This window comes from Semicossyphus pulcher, unplaced genomic scaffold, assembly GCF_022749685.1.
Source record: "Semicossyphus pulcher isolate SPU_LCO1_2020_fin unplaced genomic scaffold, fSemPul1.0.p SCAF_3, whole genome shotgun sequence".
Lineage (NCBI taxonomy): Eukaryota > Metazoa > Chordata > Actinopteri > Labriformes > Labridae > Semicossyphus > Semicossyphus pulcher.
In genome coordinates this window covers 22,474,602-22,501,376 of record NW_027211704.1, presented here as the reverse complement: position 1 = coordinate 22,501,376, position 26,775 = coordinate 22,474,602, and the positions used below count along the sequence as shown (strand labels likewise).

Genomic DNA, 26,775 nt, shown 5'->3' with positions numbered 1-26,775 from the left:
TAGCTCATCCTGTAACCTTGCCGTGTAAAGCGGCCTTGTGTCAAATGTTAAGGCCTTAATCATTTTAGCTAAGGTTCAGCTCACAATTACCACAAATTTAAATACAGAAAACTCATTGTCAGAAAGTATCATTCCAGCATATGTGCCTACTTTAGCTGTCTGTGGTCAAATAATAAATCTATCTTGCACAATGTATTTTATAGAGACCTTGTTGTCTTAGGGTCCTACACAACAATTGGGAGGGAGGGGATGTGGGGGTAACTAGGGGTCCAACAGTATCACTGCGTATTAAGCAGTATATCTGCTCTAATCACTTAGTCTTAAACACTTACTATTTTACACCATTACTATTGTAAAAACAAAAATCATTAACTTGTGCGTGAGTGTGTATTGTCTCTTTAAAAATGGGCGGCGCTTCCACGTTACGTCATCCAGATTGACATAATTGACAAAGCACTCTCAGAGCGATCATATACAGCTTTCGCCCTTTTATCTTCTGACAACTCCACGGACCGACCCAAAATGGCGCAGCAGTTTGTTCAAACTAAGATTAAAGGAGACAAAGTGGTGCTGTTCATCAAGCCCACATGCTCTTACTGTATTACGGCCAAAGATGTTTTGTCAAAATACAAGTTTAAGCCCGGACATCTGGAGTTCATTGACATCAGTGGACGCAGCGACATGGGCAGCATGCAGGACTATTTCCTGGAGCTCACCGGAGCCCGCACGGTAAACAGAAAGCTGCTTTGTCATACTGTTAACAATGGAAGAGTTTTTACTTTAAACTGCGTGGACTTAAAGACTTAACATGTTTTTATTGAATCACTTTCATGTCTAGCTATTAGAGGAAAGGGTGACTTCAGTTTAATAACAAGCTGTGTAGCTTGTTCATCTTTTTATAACGTCCTTGCCACATAAACTACGATTAGAAGATGTAAACATTTCTGATTAAAACGCTGTTTATTAGGAGTTCAGTTTCCCAGGAAAGCCATATATAAGAATAAATCATGATGAAATAAATCGGGGATTTCCCTAAGAGGAAATGGACAACCAGAAGCAATAACATCCCAATGATCTAATATTAACATTCACATTAAACTAACATTATCATTTAATATTGGATTTCTTTTTTATTCGAGTATCATTGGAGTATATAGACCTATGTGTAGTATGACATAAAGTACTACAAATAATGAAAATTAGCTATTCTTCTCATTTGATCAGTTGGAACCAGAAGATGTTTGATAATTTTGCATTGAAAATGATATAAATGATATTTAAAGCTCCTGTGAGGAGTTTTTCACTGGTTATGAAACAGACTGAAATTAATTCTGATTACTCTATGTGAGCTACAAAAGCAAACCAGACCATCAGCGACAAGATTGATTATTTCTATATAGTTATTTTTAATGCCTGAACCTGCTAGGTGTCAGACGAAGCGATGGACTGCACGCTGCCTTTGTTTACATTTTCCAGGGCAAAAATTTAAAGTGACAAATAGTGCGTTAAAGAAAGCAGGATGATATTTTTTGTTCAAAACCATCACCTAAGCTCATATAGAACTAAATCAGCAAAGAGATAAGAGGTACGGCTTTGTCCACAGGGGGTGCCAAAATCAACACAAACAGAAAGTTCATCACAGTTGCTTTAAATCTGCCTTTTAATTTCCTGTAAAATGACTGCATGATTCATAGACCTTTTATTTCATCTGAACTAGTGTATATTGTTGGGTAGTTTTATTCATGACAAAAACAATTGTAGAAGCTCCCCAAATGATTTGTATGTAAAAAATCTTTATTTGTAAGTAACTTGTAACTAAAGCTGTCAAATAATTGTGGAAGAGAATGAAAGTTAAACGTGGCACCAAAAGAAATGACTCAAGCACAGGACAAATGGCTTACATATGCACTTAACTTAGGACACTGAAAAAATCAATGGCTGCACATTTTCCAATTGCTTCTGTTCTTGTATTGATTTGATTGCAGGTCCCACGGGTGTTCATCGGGGAGGAGTGCGTTGGAGGCGGCAGCGATGTGGCGGCACTGCATAAGAGTGGTAAACTAGAGACCATGCTGCAGTCTATTGGAGCCCTGCAGTGACCCACTGCAGACCCTCAGGTACTGAACAACAAACAGGCTGACACACTCAAATAAAGTAAAAGGCAGAGTGAAAAAGCTGTGGAAAGAAGGAGGAGGGGTAGTATGGGGAAGCATCTGCAAAAACAGGTGAGAAAAGGAGGTGGGTGTTGCCCTGCAGAAGACCCAGAGCAAGTCATTAAGTGCATGAATTAGTAACAGTAAGCTCTCATTAGTGCAGGAATAAATAAATGAAGGGATGTAAGATGCCCGAGGTGGTGCTCAAAGAGATAAAAAGTAATTGCTGCTCAGTGGTAATATGGGGGGGGAATTAGCTCGAGGCCCACACAGATGGATGCCAAATTGGAGGAAACACCTCAATAACTGTGTAAAGAAATCTAATGAATGCAGACGCCTCCGCACAGGGCCCGAGGGGTTCCTGACAGATTTGATGAGCATGAAAATAATGTTAATTGTATGTTATTGCCTTCACAGTTAGCAGATCTTAACCCAAGTTAGCTCCCTTACAAAAATTTGACGGCACACAGGAAGAAGAAACTTTTGGTGTAAAAATGATTGCTGTCAAAATCCACACAAACCTGCACACTCGACTGAACCTCTACAAGCACAGCAGGGTGCAGACACACATCGAGTCATTCTAAAACATGTCTTTATTTAAAGTCAGACCTCATGTTATCTACAGTCTGTACAGTCACAACCCAGTGGAGCCACGTGTGCGTCTCCACACACTGGGTTTAAATGCAGCACTGGAGTACACTTTGTTTTACAGTCCAGCTTTTCATCTGTTATTTACTGAGTGGGAATTAGTGGAGGATTTCTCAGCAGACACACTTTGATTTCTGTGCTGCAGCAGCAGGTTGAATATACACCAGGTGTCATCTGATATCACCTGCAAACATCCAGGATCTCACAGTGGCAGCTGTTTTATCGTGTATATGTGCATCCTGCTGCTGCAACCCTGATTCAAGTACTGCAAATACCGAATACTATAAACTGAAACAAAATGAGCCAACAAAAAATAAACCTGCTAAATGTCAAATTTAATGTTCAATTTTGCTTAATATTTACCCGACAAATTCTGCTGTAGTGTCATCTTGTATTGGCTCTTTGTGTAAATCGCAGTGAAACTGTAGACTGTAAAATAGTGCGACCCAGTTGTCTCTACTCTGAATGTAAAAAAAAATAATGTCATAATCATGTCCACATACAGTTTACAACAGTTTACAAAAATAATTGCAGCACCAATAAATCATAATCTAGTTATGATTAAAAACAACCATCTTAAATTAAAAAATAGGATAAATAAATATTGTGTACCCATCCAGAGGCATTGTGGTTTTTAGTGTACCAACCTATTTTCATGATATTTCTTTTTTTTTTCCTGAATCTTTACACGTTTCTGTACACGTAAATGCTACAAAAGGCTTTTACCCTTTCACGTGAAAGACAGAGACAGAGCTTTATTTGTTATTGCAGATAAATCAGGAATAGTTTCAACGTAATTTCATGTCAACCTGCAAAGAAAATGTGGTGTGAAAGACCAGCTTTAAATGAAATTCAATACTGAGTAATAATTGTATTGGATTTGGTGCACAGAGCACTGGATTTTAATACAGGCTATGTGTAGTTTATTTTGAAGGCTTTGAGATTAGTTTGACACAGACTAGGACTGAAATATATTCAATCTCGCATGGTAATTCAATCTGTCCTGGTGTAGCATCACAGACAGAGAAGTAATGTAATAAAAGAACTGTAATTAAATTGGTCCTGCTTGTCAGTTAATCTGAGTTTCTGTCAGACTACAGATGAAAATGAGCATGACTGCGCTACCAGAAGAATTATTACTCAGCACTCGGTGTTCATGTGGGTCAACACTCGGCTGAAATACTGATCGTGCCACTTACAAGTTTGAGGCTCAAGAGTTATTTCAGGTTATGAAAGGCTGCATGTGCACACATTTTTTAGATCCAACACAGATGCATCATGACGGACGGATCAGTCCTGTGACCAGCTGTCACAAGACTCCTCTGGCGCCGGGTAGAAAACACTTAATCGCAGTTTCCTTCCTGCTTTCGCAACCTGAAGTCAAAATACCCGTCATTGTAGCTTGAAGCAGTTTTCACATGATCCTGGTCTATGTTCCGACAGATGTGTGGTCTTTGATATATCTGTCTCGTTATGGAGCTATTTTATGTCACTGCTCCTCTTTGAAATTCTCCATTTTGCACCCCCAATAGAAACTTAATCTCCACAGAGCCTGTGGCCAGTGTCCAGACAGTCATTTAAATTCATATTGGATTTTAAGGAATAGTCATTTTGTATTGCCTGTGATGAAATAGTCATTAAACTAAGGACGCACAGTTATTCCTCTGGGGGGGAGAGAGGCCCGTCAGTGCAGTGTAAGTCACTGCTCAAGGAGTCTAATGACGCTTTCCTCTGCGACAGTGTCCGTCCCAATCAGCCCGTCATCCAGCAGGACTAACAGAAAAAGAACATATATTCTTTCTGTTTCTTCAGGTGTTCCATCGTCTCCCTCTGTGTCATTATTTTCTCCCTCCTCTGCTCCCCCTGCCCTGTCATCCACAGGTTGTTGGCGTCCAGGTGAGGTCACATGACTATGCAGCGGGACTTGCGTAGTTTGCGTCGCCGCTGCTGGTACTCGCTGAGCTCCTGCAGGTAGCCTCTGGACGGCCAACGTAGCCTCTCCACCTGCTCCCGCTCCTCCTCTGCAACACACACTAACGCAAATCACAACTGTGTTCTGCTGCAAACGCAACTATGGCATTTTATTCTGATAAACTGTTACACTAAGATTTATTGCACTTGGCACGCGGTCACACAAACGCATACAGCAGTAACCCCCTGGGACTGTTGCCATGAACGCAGCCAACAAGACTGAAATATCTGATAAGATGTTGTTTACAACACCAAGCAGCTAAAGACCAATGATGATCGATCATGTGCTGTATATTTATTCTGGCCTTTGACTTCACTTGTGCCCTTCAGTACCCGTCCAATGACCTTTAATGATTCTTGTCTATATGAAAAATGATGTCAATAAAACAAGCTCCTGCTACTAACCGGTGCAATGCTGCAATTAGTCTTTGTAATTAGTGTTTAAGTGTGCTTATATTGCCTATTAAATGCATATGACCATATTAACTATGCGCTTGAACTTATAGTATTAAGAATACTATAATGAGGCATTAATTTGAGGGGCTAACAAAGCCTTATATAAATGCTGCCATACTGTGCTTAAATGCAGGATAACATCGGATACAGATGGTTTCACAGGTCTCAAAGAGCATATTTGATACATAAAGCTCAGAAAAACATCAAATTAGTCTCATTCAATAGTCCAAATCTGTCAAAGTGACATCATGGTTACGAGTGACTCATTTTAATTGACAGCAGATGGCTGGTCACCTTGATGACACCTTATGTGTTTTCCATCTAGTTGGCCATTTGACAAGAATGAGAACTCCATTCACAGTAAATATCAGAGAGAGGGGCAGCCTAACCTTCATGCTCTGTGAGGAAACATACAGCACATCCACAAAACACTGGAGGCACTCTGACTTTATTATTTTTAGAATGAAGTCTGAAGCCCGCTCACAAGCTGAAACCAGCAGTTTAATTGTGCTTTCACAGTGCAGCCCATGTGACATTTGCATCACAATCATTGCATGAGAATATGTCGGGACATTTACTCTGTGTTTAGATATCCACACACTGACCTGAGAGCTCCAGGAAGTCAGGTTTGTGACTGAAGATCAGGTAGTTGTTGGCGATGAAGTGAAGGAGCCAGATATACAGCTGCTCTGCGTTGTGGCACTGAGAATTTAAAGAGATATCATGTCAAATAAGAAGGATAATAATGAGGATTAATGCTTTTTAACAGATAAAATGATTGCAGATAGCCTCGGGCTATTGCAAGGTAAAATATGCTAAACGCAGCATTTTTAAATAATCCTTCTTGCCGCTTTTTATCCACACAAAGTTGTACTGACCTTTGCCCTGCGGAGTAGTCGAATCACGCTGATACCCGTCGATGACAGCTCTCTACTGGGCATGCTCTGAAGGTAAGCGCACACGCACACTTCACACAGGTGCTGCAGACGTTTCACCTGGTACATCTCGGCACAGACCAGCACGGCCATGGCCTGCAGCACGCTGGCTGGACACACAAACACACACGGCACAGTGTCATTTACTGTTCACGCACAAGGTACTGTTATAACATCATGTAGATTACATTTTATGACAGATTGGTACAACTGCTGGACATATTTGTAAACAGGGATGGCCTTCAGAAAATCTAAATGCTGATTTATAATTACAGGTGTTAAAATCTGTTTGGACGTCAGAATTGTCCTATGACACTCAAAACAGCCATCTAATAAAATTAAGGCATTTTTGTCTATTTTGCATGTCATGAGCAATTTAAAACCAAACATTACAAAAATAAGAAAAAAGTTAGGTTATTTGCACAGGAAACAGCAGTGACATGGTTTTGTATGAAAATGTAATATCTTACAGGAAAAAAATATACCACCCTAAGCACCCTAAGCTACCCCTCATAGCAGTGTAGCGTCTTTCAGCACACTGTTTTGGCTTTACGGCCTTCAACTTTACAGTTTTCCTTCACTCTAACCACTTTCACCAACTTTTTTCTGCAGTGTGCTGCTGTTTTCAGAAAAAACGCTCTAGAAACCCACTCTACACAAACTCAAACACCACACAAACTGTGAATCACTTCTAAAAACAGTGGAGAATTAAAAGAGTGCTAACTGGCTTGAGAGCAGATATTTCCTTCAAGAGTTGGAGGAGACCAAAACAGAACAAAAAGGAGAGTACATATTGAACTGGTTTTAACAGGTGAGTAGACATGCAACTCGTCGGCTGGATTAATTTTTAAAGGGAGATTCAATTTACACCTCTCTTTTCATTTTTTACTCTAAACCTAGATTTAATTTAATTCTGTTGCACCAAAACTTTGAACTCCAACTTAAAACGTGATCCGGTGTTAACTTTAAACTTACACTTGAGGAGGTTTCTTTTAAAACGGCAGTTTTTATAAGGTGGATTGGGGAAAATAATGACGTTCCTCGAAGGAAATTGAAGGACAGACTCGACCCAACTGAGTTATACAATGCTGCTGAATTTCAATCAAGATACCTATTGACAAAGGAAACTATTATCAAGCTGAACAGGAAGGTTGGCCCGACTATCAAACATGGTGGTGAAAGAAAAGCAGCAGTACCACCAATGCTCCAATTTTTATGCCACATCTGGTTTATGCCACCAGCCCCCCCTCATACTTCCTAGGTCCCGACAGCACATGGATATATTTATTTTTATTCATTTATTTATTAACCTTTTTATTTATTTATCATTGGGTTGCACCAACAATTAATCCTTGTTGGTGCAACTCATTCCAGCACTCTTCTTTAATATTGTTTTCAAAGACCTTCAAAGAAATATCAGAACCTCGTCTGTTAGAATAAAGCCCTAAAACAACACTGACAGACTTTCAATCTGAAACCAAAAATACAAACATCATTTATTTATGACTTCCTCATTTGTCCTCACTGTCCTATTTTTAAGCCAGACTGAGCACAGCACTGTCTACAGAGTTTCAGTTTTATTGGATGTCCAACAGATTTCATTTAACTCTTTTTCTAAGACCACACGATTTCTATGATTACAACACACATCATCCTCACATGGACTAAAGCTCAGCGCGGTGCTTTAAATAAAATCTCTTAGACTGGAACTTATCAATAATTTACCGCTGCTCTTTCCAGGCTGTTGAATTACATCCTTACATGCACATGTGCAACAAGCATCAAATAAGTGGAGTCGGTCCTGTTACGTAATGTCAAAATGTCAAAACAAATAACTCCTGATGTAACTTGATTTCTGCCATTTCTGTCCATCACTCTCAGCATCCTCCACTCCCTCCCAGAACACTGAATGTCTGCGTTCGTCTCTTACAAGGTGAGCAGCACAGTTATCTAAAAACATAAGTAACAACACATACTACTCATACTGTAACTGAAATCCTCCTTTGATTTGACACCTCATCTTTTAGTTGGTACGAGTGCAGTTACCTTGCTTTGACCTTGAGTGCTGAGCTCTTACATAACAGTGCAGCGGCTTCAGCCTCTGGAGCTGTTGTTGTTAATTTCCTGTTCCCATGACTCAACCTGGAGCTGTATCTGTGGAAACTGCTGCCTGCTTACACTCCTTGTACCTAAGCTGCATCTTAAAGGTGCTTGTTGAGGCTTTTCATCCAAACATCTCATGCCACAAAATAAGGAGATTCTCAGCTCTCAGTAGCTGCTTATTCAGGACGGATTATTCTAAACTCTACATTCAGCAGATTCATTATGTAACGATACTGGAAAGGAAGATGACAGCCAACGATATAATTAACTCCAAGTGTTGATTTTACTTTTATGGCTTTTTTTCTTGAAATTTAGGCTCACTGCATTTTGTCTGTTGTGCTTTCTGAATCTGTAATTATCAGTAGTTGAAAGGCCGGATCAATTGAGATTACAGTTACTTGTCATGTCACGATGAAAATACAAAAACACACACACACACACACACACACACACATGCACACACTCACAATACTACTAAAGCCCCTTTGGACATGACTGCGTCAGCTTGACATTCAAAGCAGCATTATGTCATCTTTTAGCACTAGGGGGCAGAAAAACTCAAAAATAAACACAGCAAGAAGCCTTTAAGATGTTTCTGCTCATGCACTTGTTTTTGCTAACCTGTTTGCAAAACATTTCTCACTTACACATGGTGCAGAGGAAAAAGAAACACAGTATTGAACAGAGTTCTGACCATCTGTAAAAAGGTAAAAGGAGCAATTCGCCCCTGGAAAAAGCTACTGTCGGTCAAAGCTGGTGTTCTCTGTAATCGATAGAAGCAGTAATAAAAAATCTTCGGGTCTGCAGTCCACATTTCAGACCTGACGATTTTGAACGAGACATGACTCAGTTATCAATGTGGAATATCTGAAGACAGGAGAGCAGGCAGAGTTTCAAGGCACCTCACGGAACAAATTATTACATTTTACGGTATGTGGTTTTTACAACTAAACACTGCAGATATTGGAGGAGGGCGTCCATGATTGAGGAAGTGTAGCGTAGCGAGCTCCCTGGCCTCCGCCAGATGACAGGTTTTCCAGGGCCCATTGGGGGAGGGGACAGTGTCCTCCAAAGGCACAGTGCAAAACTGCATTTTTTTCTACCATAATGGCATTAGCTCCCCATTATAGCATGATAGGACTGAGGTTGAACTGGCCCTTTAAACCTAATATCAATTTGTATATCTGGTATAGTAAAACTCTTTTGACATAAGTATTTGGGTCTTTTTTTTCTATTTTTACTTCATTTTTAGTCGACTCTGAGCTTTTATGTCACTAAAAAGGTAACATGCCTTCGGTGGGTACAAGCCTGTCGACCGAGAACAGCCCACAGTTATGAGTGAACTACCTTTTTATGGTTTGTCCGAGCAAAAAGCAAACTGAAGTGGCTATAGATGCTCAGAGCTGCAGGCTGAGTGTTCAGTCCTAGACGGATCAACTGTATAAGCTAAGCCTACATATTACACTTGAGTCACTTGATGTAGAGGTTAATTAAAAATGTGCACCTTCAAGGTTGTACACACAGTTTAAAAAATGTAATGCGCTAGAGCTCACTGTCCTCACTACCAGCGCTAATTACTTTGAGAACGCAGCTCGCAGTGTGACAGATAGTGACAGAGGGAAACCAAAACAACAACAACACGTCTGCGGCTGTGAGATGGCACCGTTAAAAGCAGATGAAGCAGTGATGCCACGGGTTGATTTTGTCATCTCTAAATCTAATTTAATTTTAAGCCCAGTGCTTTTCTCTGCGCTACCCCTGAGACTCACACTGGCAGCATGTCGCAGTCACACAGATGGTTGACGGCACTTGTCATCTGCGCTTTTGTTTTGGGGCTGTGTAGTGAGCGAGGCCTTGCAGGAAAATACCACAGTGCCTCTCTCAAGTGTGTTATTTCTGTGGACCATTAAAATGAAATCAAAGGTCCATTGTCCTTCTGTAACAGACTGTTTCATTTCATTGGTCAGATCCATGGCATCTTAAGTTATTTTCATCTCAGTCAACAGTCTATTTATACCTATAATTCTTTCTTAAACAAAGCAATATCTATTTTTATTAGCTTTAAGGAGAAGTGATAGAATCACACACTGACTGAGGGATTCCCAGTGCGATCGCTCCCAGCTACTGGGTTTGATTAATCCACAAGATGTGTTACTATATTTAGGCCTGTAATTAGAGGAGTGTTTGCTGTTTGAGGTGCCGCCTCACAGTCGTTAATCTTAAGGCATACAGCAGTAGTCTCAAATGTATACTTGAGTACACGTCAGGGTTATGTGCAGTTAACTCACCAGGACAGCAGGAGTCAGTGTAGAGGTACTCCAGGAATGACAGGAAGGTATCCGACGAGACACCGTGGATGGGAACCACTCGGCTCCGGGCCTCTGCATACTTCCCACTGAACATGGCCGCCATGACATCACAGCGCGCCACTAGCACAGCTCTGTGGGCTGGCAATACACTCCCTTGAACACACACGGACATGCATAATTAACATTGAGGTTTGGAATTTGAGAGTAGCTTTTATGGAAGTCCTAAAGAGCAGTGAAGGGAAATTACTGAGCGTGGACTGTTTATAATTAATGTGGTGACTCTTTAATATGAAAACGTTTGGAGATGACAAACATACAAATTTTGTTTCAACACTTGCAATATCACTATCATATGAGCCACATCACAGCAGTGTTAAGGCCAAACATAATTAATGGTGGCTTGTTGTGATCTCTCATAATGGGTCATTTAAATTAACAGGAAACAAATGACATGAAGAGCCTGGGAACAAGTCCTGACATAATCGCTGTGATTAAATGCCATTAACAGTAAGTGACAGCTCTCTGACGCTCCATCAGCGCTTTCGCATAATTAAAATAAATAAAATGTTATAATATATTATAGTGGAATTTACACCGTGACCTCCAAGAGTTGAACTCGCAAGGACCAGAAAAGCTGGCTGCACTTTTGATGGGATAAATATTGATTGAGGCGCGGCTACGAGGCATTCATCTGGATTTATCAGTTTGATCCTTTAATAGCAAATTGGCTAAATGCAGCTCACAGAGGAGCTTCTGCTGAGATGAGACATGACAGGAGCGGAAGGCGGCTCGTCCGTCGGACCGCTTTATCTTATTTAGCGACCAAATGGATGACCAGGCCGGGAACTGAGATCATAATTCAATCACGGCTATAAAATGTGACCTTCCTCTGATGTGTGACGATGCATTCATTTTGTCAATGTGTGGACGTCAAAACCGCATATTAGCATGGACCCACCTTGCACCATGAAAATGACATCAGAGTAAAGAGGGGAATTGAAGAGGTTGACAAGAGTCTGGGGGCCGAGCTGGGCTGCCCGCGCGCTGGGGGTGTCCCTGGGGCCCTGCAGGCACACACACACACACACACACACACAGAGTAGAGAAGCAGGCAAAGGAAAAACGGAAAGAGAGAGTTAAAATTCCTCCGCAGGATGTCAGCAACTAGTTACCAGCACAATTGCCATTCTGTGAATCTCCCTCACCTCCCCTGTGGAATATAAATGACCTCTGCCAGTCTTACTTAGCGCAGCCCAAACATACTTGAACAGCAATGCCAAGAACAACATGACAGAGCTGGCCAACACACTGAGAACCAGTTGGTCTTCCAAACTGTGCTCTTCTTACCACATTCCTTCCCATTTTAGGCATTTAAAGGGTGCTAATGCTAAACATGTATGAACAGTTCACTGCAGTGCACAGAAGACGAAATGAGTAGTGTGAAACCGGCTGTCTTGAGTGTGTGCACCACTTGTAAGTTAAGTCCGCAAACGAGTGCCGTCAAGCATCCCATTACCATTACGTGACCTTTCCCAGTCAAGCGGAGCACAAAGAACTCCATATTCTTGCACTGCTCTGCTGCAGAGGGAGCGTTCAGCAAACACACAGCGTTCAGCAGAGGCAGCAACAGAATCAAGACTCTTTGATTTTCTAAATCAATGGAAAGCTCCTGGAAGCAAATTCGAGCCTGCCTCGCAGAGCGAGATGACCCGAAGGTGTTTGCTGAAGACGAGATCAAACCCTGACAGGACATTAGGGCGTCTCATCGCGTTAAAGTGGCCCAGCTGTCAGCTCATCTCAACACTGCCCCAGGTGGAACACTTAGGTCCATCCAGATGCGTTCGCAGACCATGCAAGGTGCCGAAGGCTTGTCAGACATGTCAAATCTCTTGACTATGATCTGAATGCTGATGTCTGCTACCTATAACATGGAGAGATGTTTTTATAGACACAGAGAGATAAAGCTGCAGTTTTTAACATGTAGGGTTTCATCCGGTGTGAACTCTTCAGTTCTTGTGATGTGTTTTATGTCCTTTGAGAGCATCTCTTGTTTATTTGGTGCTAATTCCCACAGCAACTGAGAGGTAATAGGTGCAGTAATTATACAAATATGCTAATTATGGCCAAATTATCACAGTGCTGTTTCTTAAGAAGGTCTCGCTAATGAAGGCGCTGTTAGTCTGCAACTACAAAAACGTGTTAATACAGTCAAAGAGTAGATTTGACACATTATAGACATTTAACCTTTCGTGAGGGAGGGCTGTAAGATAATGCAATCTTAAATAACACTGAGTGATTTTTACGAGATTTCCAAGTTAAAAAGCTCACCCTGTCTCTGCCGATGAGGGATCGTATGCGCTCCATAAGTTGAGCCACAGCGATTGAATTCTTCAGCTTCTCCTCCAGGGCCTCCTGGAGGTGGTCCCACTCCCACGCTCCTACAAAACATCCACAATAGTACAGTTTACAAAAAGACACACAGACAAACTCTTTTTTTTTCTCCAGCTGGCACTGAGCTCTCACCACCCACATACCCTACGTCGAGCACTCAGGACCTGTTTTTGACAAAGTTGGCTTGTTCTAAAATATGTCTGCTTATATAATTCATGTCGGAGATGGGTGGGACACCCAGCCAAGTTTGCAGGAGAGTCAGAAAGACAGTTAAAAGGAAAGACCCTGTGCAAATAATTAATGTGCCTCTGAGTCATCATGTCAATGAATATTTCATTTATTTCATTCAGATCTGATTTTTGAACAGCTTCAGCTAACACCAACATAGGATTTCAGGTTGATAGCCAGCTAAACATACCATTCAATCCATATTTCACCATTTAAATTACGGGTGTTGTCACAATGCTCGAGTGTAGCGGGTCATTTTAAACATGTTTAGCATTGTAGTGAAGCTTTTGCTAATTAGCACTCGACACACAGTACAGCTGAGGCTCTTGGGAATGTCTTCTTTTTTTTTTTTTCTTAGATGCATGAGTCGACGCCTGCGAGCTACTTCAGGCAGGCAACTCGAGCTGCCGTGATTTCACACTTGACATGCGTCACTTTCCACAGTCACCTGACAGACACTTTCTCCCAACTGGCGGTCTCTTTAAGCTGCAACTGTTCCAGTCTCTCCCTCTGCTCTGTCATTGCCACCGCTGTCCTGCACCAGTACTGTGCTCATACTATCAGCCCCACCACCACCCCAGCATCCACCTGCAGACTCCAGCTAGGGGGGTTTAAGATATTAGTGAGGAGGAGGAGCCTAGACGCCAAACACAAGCTATGTTCTGCTGCAATAAACACAAACTATTACAAACGTGGTTAAAACCAAATTGACAAATTGAAATTGAAATTTTGATCTGATGATGCACATGGCAGCCTCTCGCCCAATGACAGCTGGGATAGGCTCCAGCCCCCCAGCGACCCTGAACAGGCTAAGCAGTATAGATAGTGGATGGATGGATGCACATTGCAATAAAAAACGGGAGGTTCAGGTGGGTCAAAGTGATTAAAATTCAACAGCTGTTAAGACATTTCACTACAAACAACATATGCGTACCTCATGGTGGGGCAACAGAGATTAAGTCGAGGGGGATTCATCCTCTGCAGACCTTGGTTTGCATGAATAATAATAACAAACCTTCTAAAAGTTGTCAAGACATTTCACTCTTGACCTTGCAAAGTGTCGATCAAACAACAGACAATCATGCATCCCTTGTAAGCCATGCAAAAAACCATGTATATAAATAAAGATATCAATAACTAGTAAGACAGCAAGACAAGTATTAACACAACTCTTTGTCCCGAATTATCATGTGGAAAACATCCATGCTGCATTGATTTAATTCAGAGGTAAACTCCTTCATGAAGCCTGCACAGCCCTGCAGCTTGATTAGGGTGATGCACTCGGTCGCACTGGGACGTAAACAGACAGCCGAGGGAAGGAGGGAGCTGGACAGGGCAGGATTTATCTCATCATTAGTTCATTATGACAGTATTTGGCCTGATAGAGGGATTACCTCAATACGCCATGTCGGATAATAACACTGCACGGTGCAGACACCACATAGGCGGGGTGACAGATTAGCTCAGGAGATGTACTGCAGACAAATCAAGTCGCCAGAAACTGATGGATACTGGATACAGTGGTAGATGTTTTCATATGTGGGACAGAAAACCTAACTCAATTCCCAACAAGGTCATGAAGCAGATCAGTTTGCTCTTGTTTGTCCATAAAATAACCAGACTGTAGTCTAACATCTGACTGTAAATCAGGCCAGAATGACCACTACACACAGTTATTCCTCTGTGTCATACATTTAAATACATGTGCTAAGCATGCACATACACAGCAGCCACCAAGTGACAAATTCAATGAATCAGCAGCACAACACACAAGGAGACAGAGTCCAACAGTGTTAACATCACACAGGATAAGTCACGGCCTCTGTGACTGTCCACACACACCCGAGTGACAAAAAAACCCCGAGCGTGGAGCGCGAGTGTGACGCTGTGTGTTTACAGAGACATGATATTGTTATGGAAATGTGTTCTGTCAAGCCAATAAATTGAGCTTCAACAGACAATTGAATGGAGTTGAATTGCTGGCAGGAGATTTTTGTCCCTTCTCTCGGAAAGCAAAGTACAGCTTGTTGTGGATTTGCTGCGAACATTGGCTCGCTGTGCTCCGAATGTTTCTCTGAGCACGGAGGGCAACCGCTCACATCTGATTAGTCCATTCAAGAAAAACCCGCTAATACAGGAACGCACACGCTGCATCTGAGGTCAGCCGCTTTAAACATATCGCCAGACCCACCATGTTGAAGGTTACCATTACATTACATCACACAAGGCTTCACACCGACTCCCTGCAGTGTTTTGTGAGTAGAAACGTGACATTCGCATTCTCCTCGGCACATGCCCGCATGTTCCTCCACACACACACACTTACACACGCATGCACACACACATATTAACAGCATGCTCGAGTGCTCGGCTCTCCCACCATCCAAACACTTTCTCTCTGTCTTCTTCCCTCACATCCCGCCACCTTTCTTCACCCGCAATTTTCCGCTCCTCACTTTCACATATTCCTCCTCTCTGACTCAAAAAGAAAAATCTACACACGGACTAATAGACGTGTGCGCGAACATAAACACTGCACTCTGCGTCTTTCAAACTCTGGCTCTCTTATTCTTATTCATACCGTCACTCACAGAGACTCAGTCTAACCCTATAATCTTCTTCCCTTCACCGCTCAGCCTTCTTTAGCACACATACACTCTCGGCTTATGTGTTTGTGTGTATGCCTCTGGTGAATATGTGTGAGTGTGCACATTAGTGTTTCCTTCAGACCATCAGTGCTGCTCACATACATGTAAAGAGGCAGCCGTGAATCAGATGTGAGCACAGCTTCTTGCCATAAGGACTCCTGCACGATATGCAGCCTATGATGAAAGCTCTTGCATGCACCAGGAGCTGCGATCTAACATGCGGCAGGCACAGCGCTGCAGACTGCGAGAGGGTTTTTATTAAGGCTCTGAAGTCGCAGAGGATGTCACACTGCTCTTTAACTAGGCTTCATACACGACTGGAGAACACGCTTGATGCGAGTGCCACAATATGCAACATCTGCAAAAACATCTGTTTTCATTGCATCTCTTCATGCGTCCTGAGGAGAGGTTAATATAAGATGCTGTTTATCTTACATGACAGTTTCATCACAGAGATCATCAACTCTTTATGTCAATACGAGGCCACTGTTACAGGCAGCAGATTCTTTCATCTAACCCCATCAGCCATTAAAATGATTTACGTTCATTCTTCATTTAAAGACATCAAAAGCGCAGCAATCCATCCAAGTGTCCATAATGGTAAATAAAAGTGAGCCGAGATGAGATGAAGGCACTTAATTGGCCTGAGGCATCTAAGTGTAAATGTGGGTTAGAAAGCAGTCAGAGATCACAGTATTACACCACGAATGATCAGGTCCCAGATTAAAATACTACAGTTGCTTAGGATCAAGCACTTTCAATTTGACTGATTCTGTTCCTCACCATAAAGGAACATTGGACAAAACCCAATAGCTGGAAAACTGCCCTCTGCTGCCAGGAGACATTAATCATCACATCTGAATTACTGGAAAAAGCACAACTGCTTTGGGTGAATGGAGCTCCCATGCTGTGAATGTCAGTCCACCTCTCTTAGATGTATTTAAGCTCCAGTTGTAATATGTGGGATGTGTCCAATATGGCAACAACAAAAAAGACTGAAGCACCAAGAGGAGGTATCATCAAGACTAGGTTATTAATAATGGATTCATTTCACCACACAGAGCAGTTCGTAGCAGGAGATAACTCCACAAATTCATCCATCCAGAAATCAGCAAGCGTGATGGGAGTATACCAACTCAGACATCCAGATTTGTCTCGACAAAGTGCTCGCTGGCCGCTGTTTTGGAGGCAGATTTGTATTCTGATCTCTACTTGCTATCTGGCACTTCCTCCGTATCTGATCCTGGTGCCAGCATGTCAGTTTGTGCTACTTCCCTCTGGTGAAATCAGAGGGTTTTAATGAGTGGGGTTTGGATGCTCCATTGTGGTGTTGTGATTTAAGTTGGTGCAACTTTTAATACCAAAATCATTTAGCAGCATTGACTATAATTCATTTCCTTTAATACACTAAAAGAAATGCAAGTAATTATCTAAGTCATTGCATGACTCTATGGAAGGCAATGTGGGTCGGTCCATTACTACAGATCAGAATTCAATGTCTCAACAACAAGATAATGGATTGGCAGGAAAATTGTACAGACATCCACAGTGTCCAAAGGATGAACCCTGAAGACTTTGGTCATCACAAGTTGACATTTTTTAATCCAAGTTAAATATATTGAACAGTTAGATGGATTGCAACACAATTTGAAACAGACCCCCTGATGATGAACTGACCCTTCGCTAAACCCCTTCCTTGAACAGCCACTGTCCCTTTCTACGTTAGCAACCGTAACCAGGCGTTAAACAGGTTAAGCTTCCAGAACAAGGAGAAATGCCGAAGGTCCTTCGTTTCCTCCAAGGTAAGACGCTAACTAACTTGGCTAATACTGGGCTAAAACATTTTAGATAATAAAAGTTATAGGGAGTCATAACTAAACATTAGCTTACAACAAAACAATATATTGATTTACCCTCCTGTGCAAGAACATTGTTGTTCCTGTGTGATTGTCCTAAACATGAATTGTCAAGACGTGGGGCCCCTGGTGCTTGCATTGGGACCGGTGAGCTTTTGCCTCGATTTTTATGTCGTCTTCATTCTCAACACTCCGCTGACAAATTATATTCTGGATGTAGCTTATAAATGCGTATTGTCGTCCTTTCTGTCGACTTCTCTCTCTGATATTTGGGAACTATTTCTATTTTTCCAGAAATTTGCAATATTTTGCCTTGGAACATCTCTCACTGTTATAGTATATATAGAAAGATTGACAGGCGTAGCAACAGTAACCAAGGGGGGGCTGGACTCAGCGATGGGTCAATTGCTATCACTCAACATTCTGATGCCGACATGAGATCAAAATTTTACTTTGCCCTATACCGTGGTTTAGGACTGAATACCTGCAAAACTAATGACCTTCCCTTCAGCCTCTGCTGTACTTGATTTATGCTAATTAGCAAATGTTAGCATGCTAACACACTAAGATGGCATCACTTAACTAAGATGGTAAACATGGTAATCCTTTAACCTCTGCACAGAGGCGTTAGCATTTAGCTCAAAGCACTGTTGTACCTTAATACTGTCAGCATAGCCCGAGTGCTTTTGACTATGACTTCTATTACAGCAAATTTAATATCTTTGGCTTTTGATCATCTGATTTGAACAATGCTTCTCAATGTGTCATGTCAGGTTTTTTTGACATCCATCCCATCCATCCATTGTCTATACTAATTATCCTGTTCAGCCTTTCCCAACTGTCATTGATCAACGGACTGGGTACAACCCCGACTGGACGCCAGTCAATCACAGGGCTGACAAACAGACAGACCATCAGTCACGATCACATTCACACCAAGAGTCACCAATGAACCTAACGAGCCTTTTCGGCATATTAGTCTAATTTATGAAGTAATAGGGGAACTAATTTACATGTTAAGTGTTCATATTTGTGAACTTATTATAGTATCAGCAGTCAGTAAAAGTTCTACATAGTGCTACAGATAAAAAGGTTAAATTGAAAGAAGATTTTACCTCTGTATATGAACATGAGAGTCTCCCACAAGCACATGCACAGGAGGGGGTCCTTCACCACGAGTCGAGAGAGGCGTCCTGTCAGGTGCCCTTCTGATCTCGGCATGTCATCAATAATCCCCCCGTCCCAGGTGGAGAGCAGCGAATGTGGGCCTCCATCCCGCTCTCTGCAAACACACCGCGACTGAGGACGTTCCCTGTCCAACCACAGATGAAATTCAGCATAATTTCCGTCACAGTCACACCAAAAACGAGTGTGCAGAGAGAGAGAGATGAGCTCCTGCTGGCTACAGGCTCAGGTGGTGAAATAGCTTGTTAAGCTCAATCCTGTGAGCGAGGTAATATCTCTCCTACCTGGTCTTGGGCCCCAGGAGCAGCTGTCTGAAGTACGGGCTGACAGCACACAGCACAGCAGCGTGCGCCCACCCCAGCTCTTTGCCAGAGTCTCCTGCGTAGAAAGCCACATCGGCGAACTGCACGCCACGCTCCAACAACCACTGCATGTCCTGGGAGAAGCTGGACTCCTCTACTCGGATAGGGGGAAGACGGGCTGAGAGGGAGGAAGAGGGAGCACGGAGGGTGAGACAGAGGAAGATAAGAAGGATGTGTGTTGAATCTCTGTTGTGCCACATTTGTCATGTTCAAAGCACCCTATTCCCCCTTTATCTACTGCCCTGTCTAGTCTTAGGCAATGAATTTGTCAAAGTGAGACCGTTAAGCCAAGAAAGGCTAGGCTTTGCGATGCATGTTTTCATAAATTCACTGTGTAAAAGGTGACAAAGCACCGAGGAAGACAGAGCAGGAAGTGGGAGGGAGATGAGCTTCACAAATCAATGTCCTATTATATTTTTATTCATGCTTAATACACACTGCTCCTCTGAGGACCTCGTCTCCGTTTTTTTATGGCAGCTCAGATCTGACTGTGCAAATTGTGCTGTTCCTGAGTCAGTGCACTTCATATTTAATGCAAGCTACACCATAAGTAGGGCTAAGTAGAGTTGGACGGGCACCAATAAATTCACTGTCACCTCTTTGGCTGGAAGAAGGGCCATCAGTCACTGCGTCAAATTTAGACACACACAGCAGCAAAGCGGTCAGATCATTATTCAGAAGTAGTTTAACAGTGTAGTTTGTGTTAAATATTTTCAGGTGTTTTATTTCACGTGGACACAATCTAAAGTGGCAGAAGGAGGAGCTGTAGGGGAAGCAGACAGGAGAACACTTTTAATCCCATCTTGTAAATAAAATATGCAACTTAGTGTACTTGTGGTCTGTGAGTTTTGCTTCAAGCCAAGTTCATTTCTAATTGTGTAATTTCGACACACGGAGCATACAAGCTTTTAATTTGTAGCAGCATCCAACAGTTAGGAACAGCAGCCGTGTGCAGATTTAATCAGGCTGTCTATAAGCCAATTAGGTGAAATAGTTCCACAGACTAAAACATTACGACATTAGGATAAAGGAAAAGCAGCAGCGTGCTCCAGCTTGGCTCCATTCTTTTAATCTTTGAAACAATAATTAAGGTTTCTGTGTCTCTGCTGCGCGCTGTGTATTAAAATGTGTGTGTGTGTGTGTGCGTGTTTCAGGGTCTTTTGATCGTGATTAGCGTGGTCATTTATCTCTTCTCGCTATAAGCCTTTTGTGTTTATAGAATCTGATTTGCCTTATAGGCAGTTTGATAAAGTTTTTATCAAACACACAGTCTGCTACAACTAAAAAGTTTTGAGTTCAGTGTTTTAAACTGATATCTGAAGGAACAAACAATGTAAAACTGATAAAAATAATTAGATGTTGTACCCTTAATTGAATCTTCCAAAACTGAGATATGAAGTTAATGTATTAACTTAGGTTAGGGAGCAGGACCACACCTAAAACCACACCTACAATCATCTGACAAGCCTACTTATACCCAGTCATCCCTCTCAGATTATTCGACCCACCCTCCCTTCCCTTCCTCTCATCCATCTACCCGCCTTCCTCATCCCTTCCTATTCAACTTCAAGTATCCTCCTCTCATGTCTCTGTCCAACTCTAGGTTCGGGTAGATTATGCCTGAGACGCAACCCCCACTCCGAGTCTCCCTCCCTGACCAGCCCATCGCCTTCACAGAAATTTGTCTCAACATTTATAATTCCAAAACTTGCATTAAATATTCAAACGCATATTATCGTGGTGTGGTCCTTGCTAGTGAATTACATTTTAACACAAAAGTTAAAAACCTACAACAAAGAACTGAACCAGGGATGTTACTGACTGGGTTTCCATCTACTTAAGTACCTGAACTGGTTAAAGAAAGAAGTGGTAAATGATCAAGTTACCGAGTAATCCTCTCCAGTCGCACATCTGCAATCCCTGAGCTGCTTCAGAACGAGCCACTAAACGCTCTGTGTCTGCTGCTGAATAGAGCTCGGCCTTAAATTGATTTAAACGTCACTAAATAAAAGTAGTCTACCTAGCTCTTTGTCTCTCTTCTTATAACCAGTGTGGAACAGAGAATATTGATCGCAATAAAACCTTTGTGCTCAGCTCTTTTTGTGGCTATGTAAGCTGCAAGGAGAAACAATCCAGTCAGTCCATTCAAGTGATCTCTGTGCACTATAAAAAATCAACAATCATTTCTTAATAACATAAATGTAAATGACTTAATAAAAAACTGCCAGGATTGAAATAAAAATGGGGTTAAAAACCTATAAAAAATGGCCTCTTAAAGAAATCATGATTAGTATTTAGGTACCATCGTATTCCTCTGACCTGGTTGCTCTAAGTGAGGGGGGCGAAGCTCGTTCACTTTATTTCCTCTCCTCTTCTCTGGCCTCTCTTTGGCTTTGTGTTTCAGACACTGAATCATGAAGTACTCCAGCTGAACAATACAAACATACACATGTTAGTACCAACGCAACGTACAGAAATAGTCATGTTACATCAGCGCTTCTTAGATTTGGAAAGAACTTCCTGAGAACAACAGCATAGCTCCCTGTCCTTCACTTCTCTACTACTACTAGCATTGTACGTCTGAAACTAAGAGTTCATTGAGTTTAACAGACAGGAAGAGAGTGCAAACGGAAGAATCTATCTATCTTCATTTTCAGAAAAGATGCGTGTCCCTGGGTAATTTTATCAGGGATGCTGGTTCAAAAAACTCACTTCATCATTGATCATATTAACTTTCATTTTTATCTTATTCAAATGCAGCAACTCTTAAATGAATTCAGTCAGTAGTCTTAACGTTACATCTGATTCCATTTTCGTCATTTTGGCCCCTTTCTCTTGTGACATGTCCACTCACCACGCTGCCGAAGTAGCGGCCCACAAACACATGGTTGAGAGAGGGCAACTCCAGGTAGGTGGCCCCCAGGTCCCGGGACAGCTGCAGACCTTCGCTGTGGGGCACACAGCTGCTCCAGTCAGACGCGCACAACGGACACGTACACGGTGGACCTTCATCTGAACACAGAGACGGGGGATTTCAGTCATTCCAACTGTAAATAAGTGAATCTAAATGAACATTACATGAGGGTACATGAAGAGCGATACAGATGTGATGTTTTGTAATTACATTATTCTTTTTAGGATGGCTGAACCCAGTGTGAACTGAAGTCCATAGAAAGGGCAACCATGCTATTAAAGGAGCAATTCGCCCCTGGAAAAAGCCACTGTCAGTCAAAGCTGGTGTTCTCTGTAATCGATAGAAGCAATAATATTTGAAATTTGCGGCATAGCTGTGGAGAAAGTTGCAGCTTGTGGTTTCGCCCCCTCCTACATTCCTACAACACCCATGCATTGCGCACCTCCCTCTGAAAGGAACGGCCCAGTGAGAGACACTGGAGAGAAATACTACCGTTTTCCAGTCAAGGACATTGATCGCTGCAGGCAATGGCTCAGAGCGGTACAGAATCCGAAATACGACAAGAAACTGGTGGATCGTCTCAAAAATCTTCAGGTCTGCAGTCTACATTTCAAACCTGACAAACGAGACATGACATCGGAGGCGGGTTGCCGAAATTGACGAAGTGTGGTTTAGCGAGCTCCCTGGCCTCTGCCAGATGACGAGAGTTTATGTAGTCTGGCGGAGCTTTTCCAGGGTCCATTGGAGAAGCGGATAGGGTCACAGGCACAGAGCGAAACTGCATTTCTTTCCTACCATAATGGCATTAGCTCCCAATAATAGCATGATAGGGCTGAGGTTGAACTGGCCCTTTAAACCTAATATCCATTGATATATCTGGTATAGATATCCTTTAATGCTGTTCATTGTAAAAAAATATTCCTCTTAAACAAGAAATTGGTCATATTTGACTTAAGGCACAAGATTTTGATCCTGAATGTTACTTGCCCTTACCTGGTTTAAAACAAGACAGACAAAAGACAAAAAGTCTGCACACTGGACTTAAATAGCTCTCAGTAGATTTAAAGGTTCAGTTTAAGAGGGACCTTTGTGTGTCACAGTGTCATGTTCACACTACAGAGGAGAACATGGGGGTAATTGTTTGTAGTCATAAACAAAGCCATGACTCTGGTGGTTGTGATCTGCATGACTTAGAGTCAATACACTTGTAGACTGGACCAATCAGAGCAACGCTGGGAGATGACACAGTAAAAGGGAGATAGGCGTATGTACATTTTACATTCTGAGGAGGATGATTGTTTCCCCGAAATTCCATAAGATCTTTGTTTTTCTTCAATTTAACACTGAGAGTTATGTAACGTATATCTTCACCGTTTTACAACAAGAGAAAAGACATGTCATCTAAATGCACGAAGTGTGCAATGGCGCGTGCACTAGGACCAGCCGTCCTGTGGCATGTGTGCATGGGGACCACAGAGACAGAATCAGACAGGAAATTTGGAGGGATTAGCTTGAAGGAGAAAAAAGACTGCACAAAGGAGGAGAGAGCCAGAGAGAAAGAGAGAATGAGCGGGACATGCAGCTAAGTGCCGAGGCATTTGATAAATCATACTGCTAATAACCTACAGGCATGACACAGAGAGGGAGCTAGACAGTGTGTGTGTGTGTGTGTGTGTGTGTGTGTGAGAGAGAGAGAGAGGCAGAAAGCGAAGCAGAGTGTGTATGATCGTCTGACAGGCGGTGACTTGGCATATCAGTGCTATGTTTGTGTGTGTGAGGGCGCGTGCAAGCCCTTGGATGAATCTGTGCTCCTGGTTTAATGGCTGCATTAATGCACGTACAGCAGCGCTCTCTCTGCCACCGCTGTGCCTAAGGTGGTCTAAAGTCAAGCGGCAGGCAGCGCTCTGAGCTCTACCATCATACTCTGCAGTCATGAGGGGATAGTATGAAAATACTCACAGCAGTCATACACTAAACACAAACAAAGCTTCTGGTCTACAGGTACCTACTGTCTCCCCTCCTCTGTCTCTCTCTGTGTGTGTCTCTCCCTGGCACAGACTTGATTCGCACTGTGATCATTCTGCAGCGCAGCTCTGACAGGTTCTCAAAGTATGTCGAGCAGACAAGCTAAAAATACAACATGGTGCATTTGATGAGCTTGTTTACTGCATCTGGATTCAACAAGGGTCAGTGTTTGTGCAAAAATACAACATGGTGCATTTGATGAGCTTGTTTACTGCATCTGGATTCAACAAGGGTCAGTGTTTGTGCAAAAATACACCCAGAGTAGGAGCCGGAAAACATGTGTGTCAATTCTTGATGTGTCAAGCAGCTTCTATTAAGGCTAAAACAAAGTCCTGCTGAAGGGGCAACTCATGTTGTGGTGCGCTTTTAAGCCATTCTTAGAGTCTATTTAAGCGCTGTGCAAGGGCTTGCCTAATTGCAAAGCTTAGAATGACAAAAATAAACTTAATGTCTTGATTTGTTGGGTTTTCTGCAGGGAGCATGTGAGCTGACAGCCTGAAGGCAGCCAGGGGAGATAATCATGAGCATCCTCCTTGGGGCTGGGAGGACACACTAGAGGACACAGGACAGACGGTGATCTCACTGGCCAAACAAGGAGATCATGGTATTGTCCAAAAATCAAACTAAACTAAACCGGGGCAACAGTTCAATAACCCTAAGCTTTAAGGACGTAAAGTCCAAAGGCTGAAAATAAGACATTTTGTATTTGTTCCCTCTAAAGCTCCATTGTTCGTGCACAACAATGACAAACCGCTAGAGGAACCATCAGTTGTCACTGCACTCTGGTCTAACAAAATCACAAAGCAAAAAGCGTCCTCACCGTTCAGCCGCGCTCCGACAGCGACCAGGATGACAGGCACACCCCAGTGCCTCAGGAGCGGGCGGAGTCTCGGGGCGTAGCCGTTCCTCACCTGCTGGAAGGCCAGCTTATCAGTGACTGAATATTTGATGACCAGAATGTCCGCCTGCTCGAGAACTTTCCGTACGCTGGCCCAATCGCTGTCCAACAAGTCCTGGAGAGTCAACAAAAGGACAATAAATATAAATAGAAGGTTAGAGGACAGGCATGAGAAACGCAATGCACAGGATTCCTACCTCAGATAACCCTCACCCTTCCCCTCTGAGTCTCTGTAAGAATAATTAACACAGTGTGGCTCTTGGGACTTTACCCCCTGAGGACCTGTGCAGGACTACTTGCCCAATCCAAACCAACCTGATTCAACTCATTAGGCCAGAAAAACAACACTTCAGAAAGCTGTGAGCAATTTGAATAAAAAAAGGACAAAGAGACATGGAATTAGACTGACAGTCTTTCCCCAGCGCCAGCCCTGACAGGGTGAGACAGCCCTATAATAGGACGCATACAGTGCTGCAACAAAACCATAACAGTGCTTTCATTTCATATTCATTGGCGATTAAGAACAAAAGTTCTTTCATCAGGTTCTTTTTGTGCGGTGCATTTTAAAATAGAGTCCTCCTAAGAATAGAGACATTTTTTTAAGCCTGCAATCAGCGCTGGAAGGCAAGTGGCCTTGGAATTTAAATTGTTGTACTTCTTGTTCGTAACAGAAGCAGAGTGAAAAGTAAACAGCATATTGGTGAAGTGACGCACACTCTTTCACAATGCCAGTGCTCTGGCAAATTTTCACCTCTTTTCAAGTATGTTTGCCATCTTGGCCTGCTCTAACCTTCATCTGCAGGTCAAGTCTCAGTATCACACAGGCAGGAAGGTGTAGGAGAAAGAAGCCAAAGCAGGCTACTTTTAATCATGCAAATTATCAATGGAGCAATGAATGAGCAAAGAAGATATCAATGTTGTATGAACCCCATTCAGCTCTATGTTTGCCTCATTCTCTCCTGCACACAAACACCCCACCAGTCTCTCACCCAGCTGGGACAATCCCGAACTACCACAGTGACATCTCCAAACACACGTGACGTATACTCCATAAAGGCCGGGTTGTGCAGGCTGCTCTCCAGGTCGCAGGGTCCCACCAGCGCTCCGTGACCCAGGTAGCTCCACAGCAGGCCTCCCTGCAGCTGCCCCTGGCCCATGATCTCCTCCCCGGGCCCGACTCCTCCAGGGCACTCGCTGCCCAGAGCCACAATGTGGATAGACCTGTAAGCCAGACAAGTCGTGGTTCAGAGTGACTGAAATGAAGCAGATGATGCTCCAGAGGTAGCACACTGAGGGAGAGGTGGTACCTCTCTTTGCTTTGGTCCTTATTATTCATGTCTATCACGGAGACAGTGCATCACCGCTATGTCACTGAAAATGACTGAGAAGAAGCTTGCCAAGGCCTTTATTACACCTGAGAGGGTAGCCTTCAATGAACCACACACTTTGATCAATATTTTCGGTGCTGTAATTATATTTTTCGAGCAGAGATAGAGACAAAAATTAAGCATGCAACCATGCCAGGAGCCCCTTCTCCTCTCATCCCTTAATGAGTTGCAGCTGCGGAGCAACTTACATTGTGGTCACCGCGGTTTTGTTCCGCTGCTGTTCGCTATGGAGCCCGTTTCCCTCACGGTGCGTCTCCACGCCAGTCTGCAGTCGGCTTTTCCGCAATGAGCCGCGGCTCGGCTCC

At 42.8% G+C, this 26,775-nt stretch overlaps 2 protein-coding genes across 2 annotated transcripts; one reads left to right on the top strand and one right to left on the bottom strand.

Annotated features, from left to right (window-relative positions):
• The first annotated feature begins 460 nt into the window (after positions 1-460).
• glrx (glutaredoxin (thioltransferase)) lies at positions 461-5,193 on the top strand. Its single transcript, XM_069678909.1, has 3 exons — positions 461-729; positions 1,986-2,117; positions 4,683-5,193. The coding sequence occupies exons 1-2, from the start codon at positions 523-525 to the stop codon at positions 2,097-2,099; spliced, it is 321 nt and encodes a 106-aa protein (XP_069535010.1). The 5' UTR covers positions 461-522; the 3' UTR covers positions 2,100-2,117; positions 4,683-5,193.
• On the bottom strand, positions 4,182-26,775 carry rhobtb3 (Rho related BTB domain containing 3). The gene is made up of 13 exons (XM_069678908.1): positions 26,659-26,775; positions 26,072-26,303; positions 25,005-25,197; positions 22,100-22,257; positions 21,565-21,673; positions 19,168-19,363; positions 18,814-18,980; positions 12,904-13,013; positions 11,534-11,639; positions 10,555-10,728; positions 6,107-6,273; positions 5,834-5,930; positions 4,182-4,822 (listed from the first exon to the last, which is right to left on the bottom strand). Coding segments are annotated over exons 1-13 (1,830 nt in total). The 5' UTR covers positions 26,661-26,775; the 3' UTR covers positions 4,182-4,703.

Bases quoted from the DNA above. Each gene is read 5' to 3' on its own strand.
- rhobtb3 (XM_069678908.1), bottom strand. The intron at 11,640-12,903 runs GTGAGCTTTTTA...GTGTGCCTGCAG, and splicing joins CCCTCATCGGCAGAGACAGG to GGCCCCAGGGACACCCCCAG. The intron at 5,931-6,106 runs GTCAGTACAACT...TTAAATTCTCAG, and splicing joins GACTACTCCGCAGGGCAAAG to TGCCACAACGCAGAGCAGCT.
- glrx (XM_069678909.1), top strand. From the start codon at position 523: ATGGCGCAGCAGTTTGTTCAAACTAAGATTAAAGGAGACAAAGTGGTG. The intron at 730-1,985 runs GTAAACAGAAAG...ATTTGATTGCAG, and splicing joins AGCTCACCGGAGCCCGCACG to GTCCCACGGGTGTTCATCGG.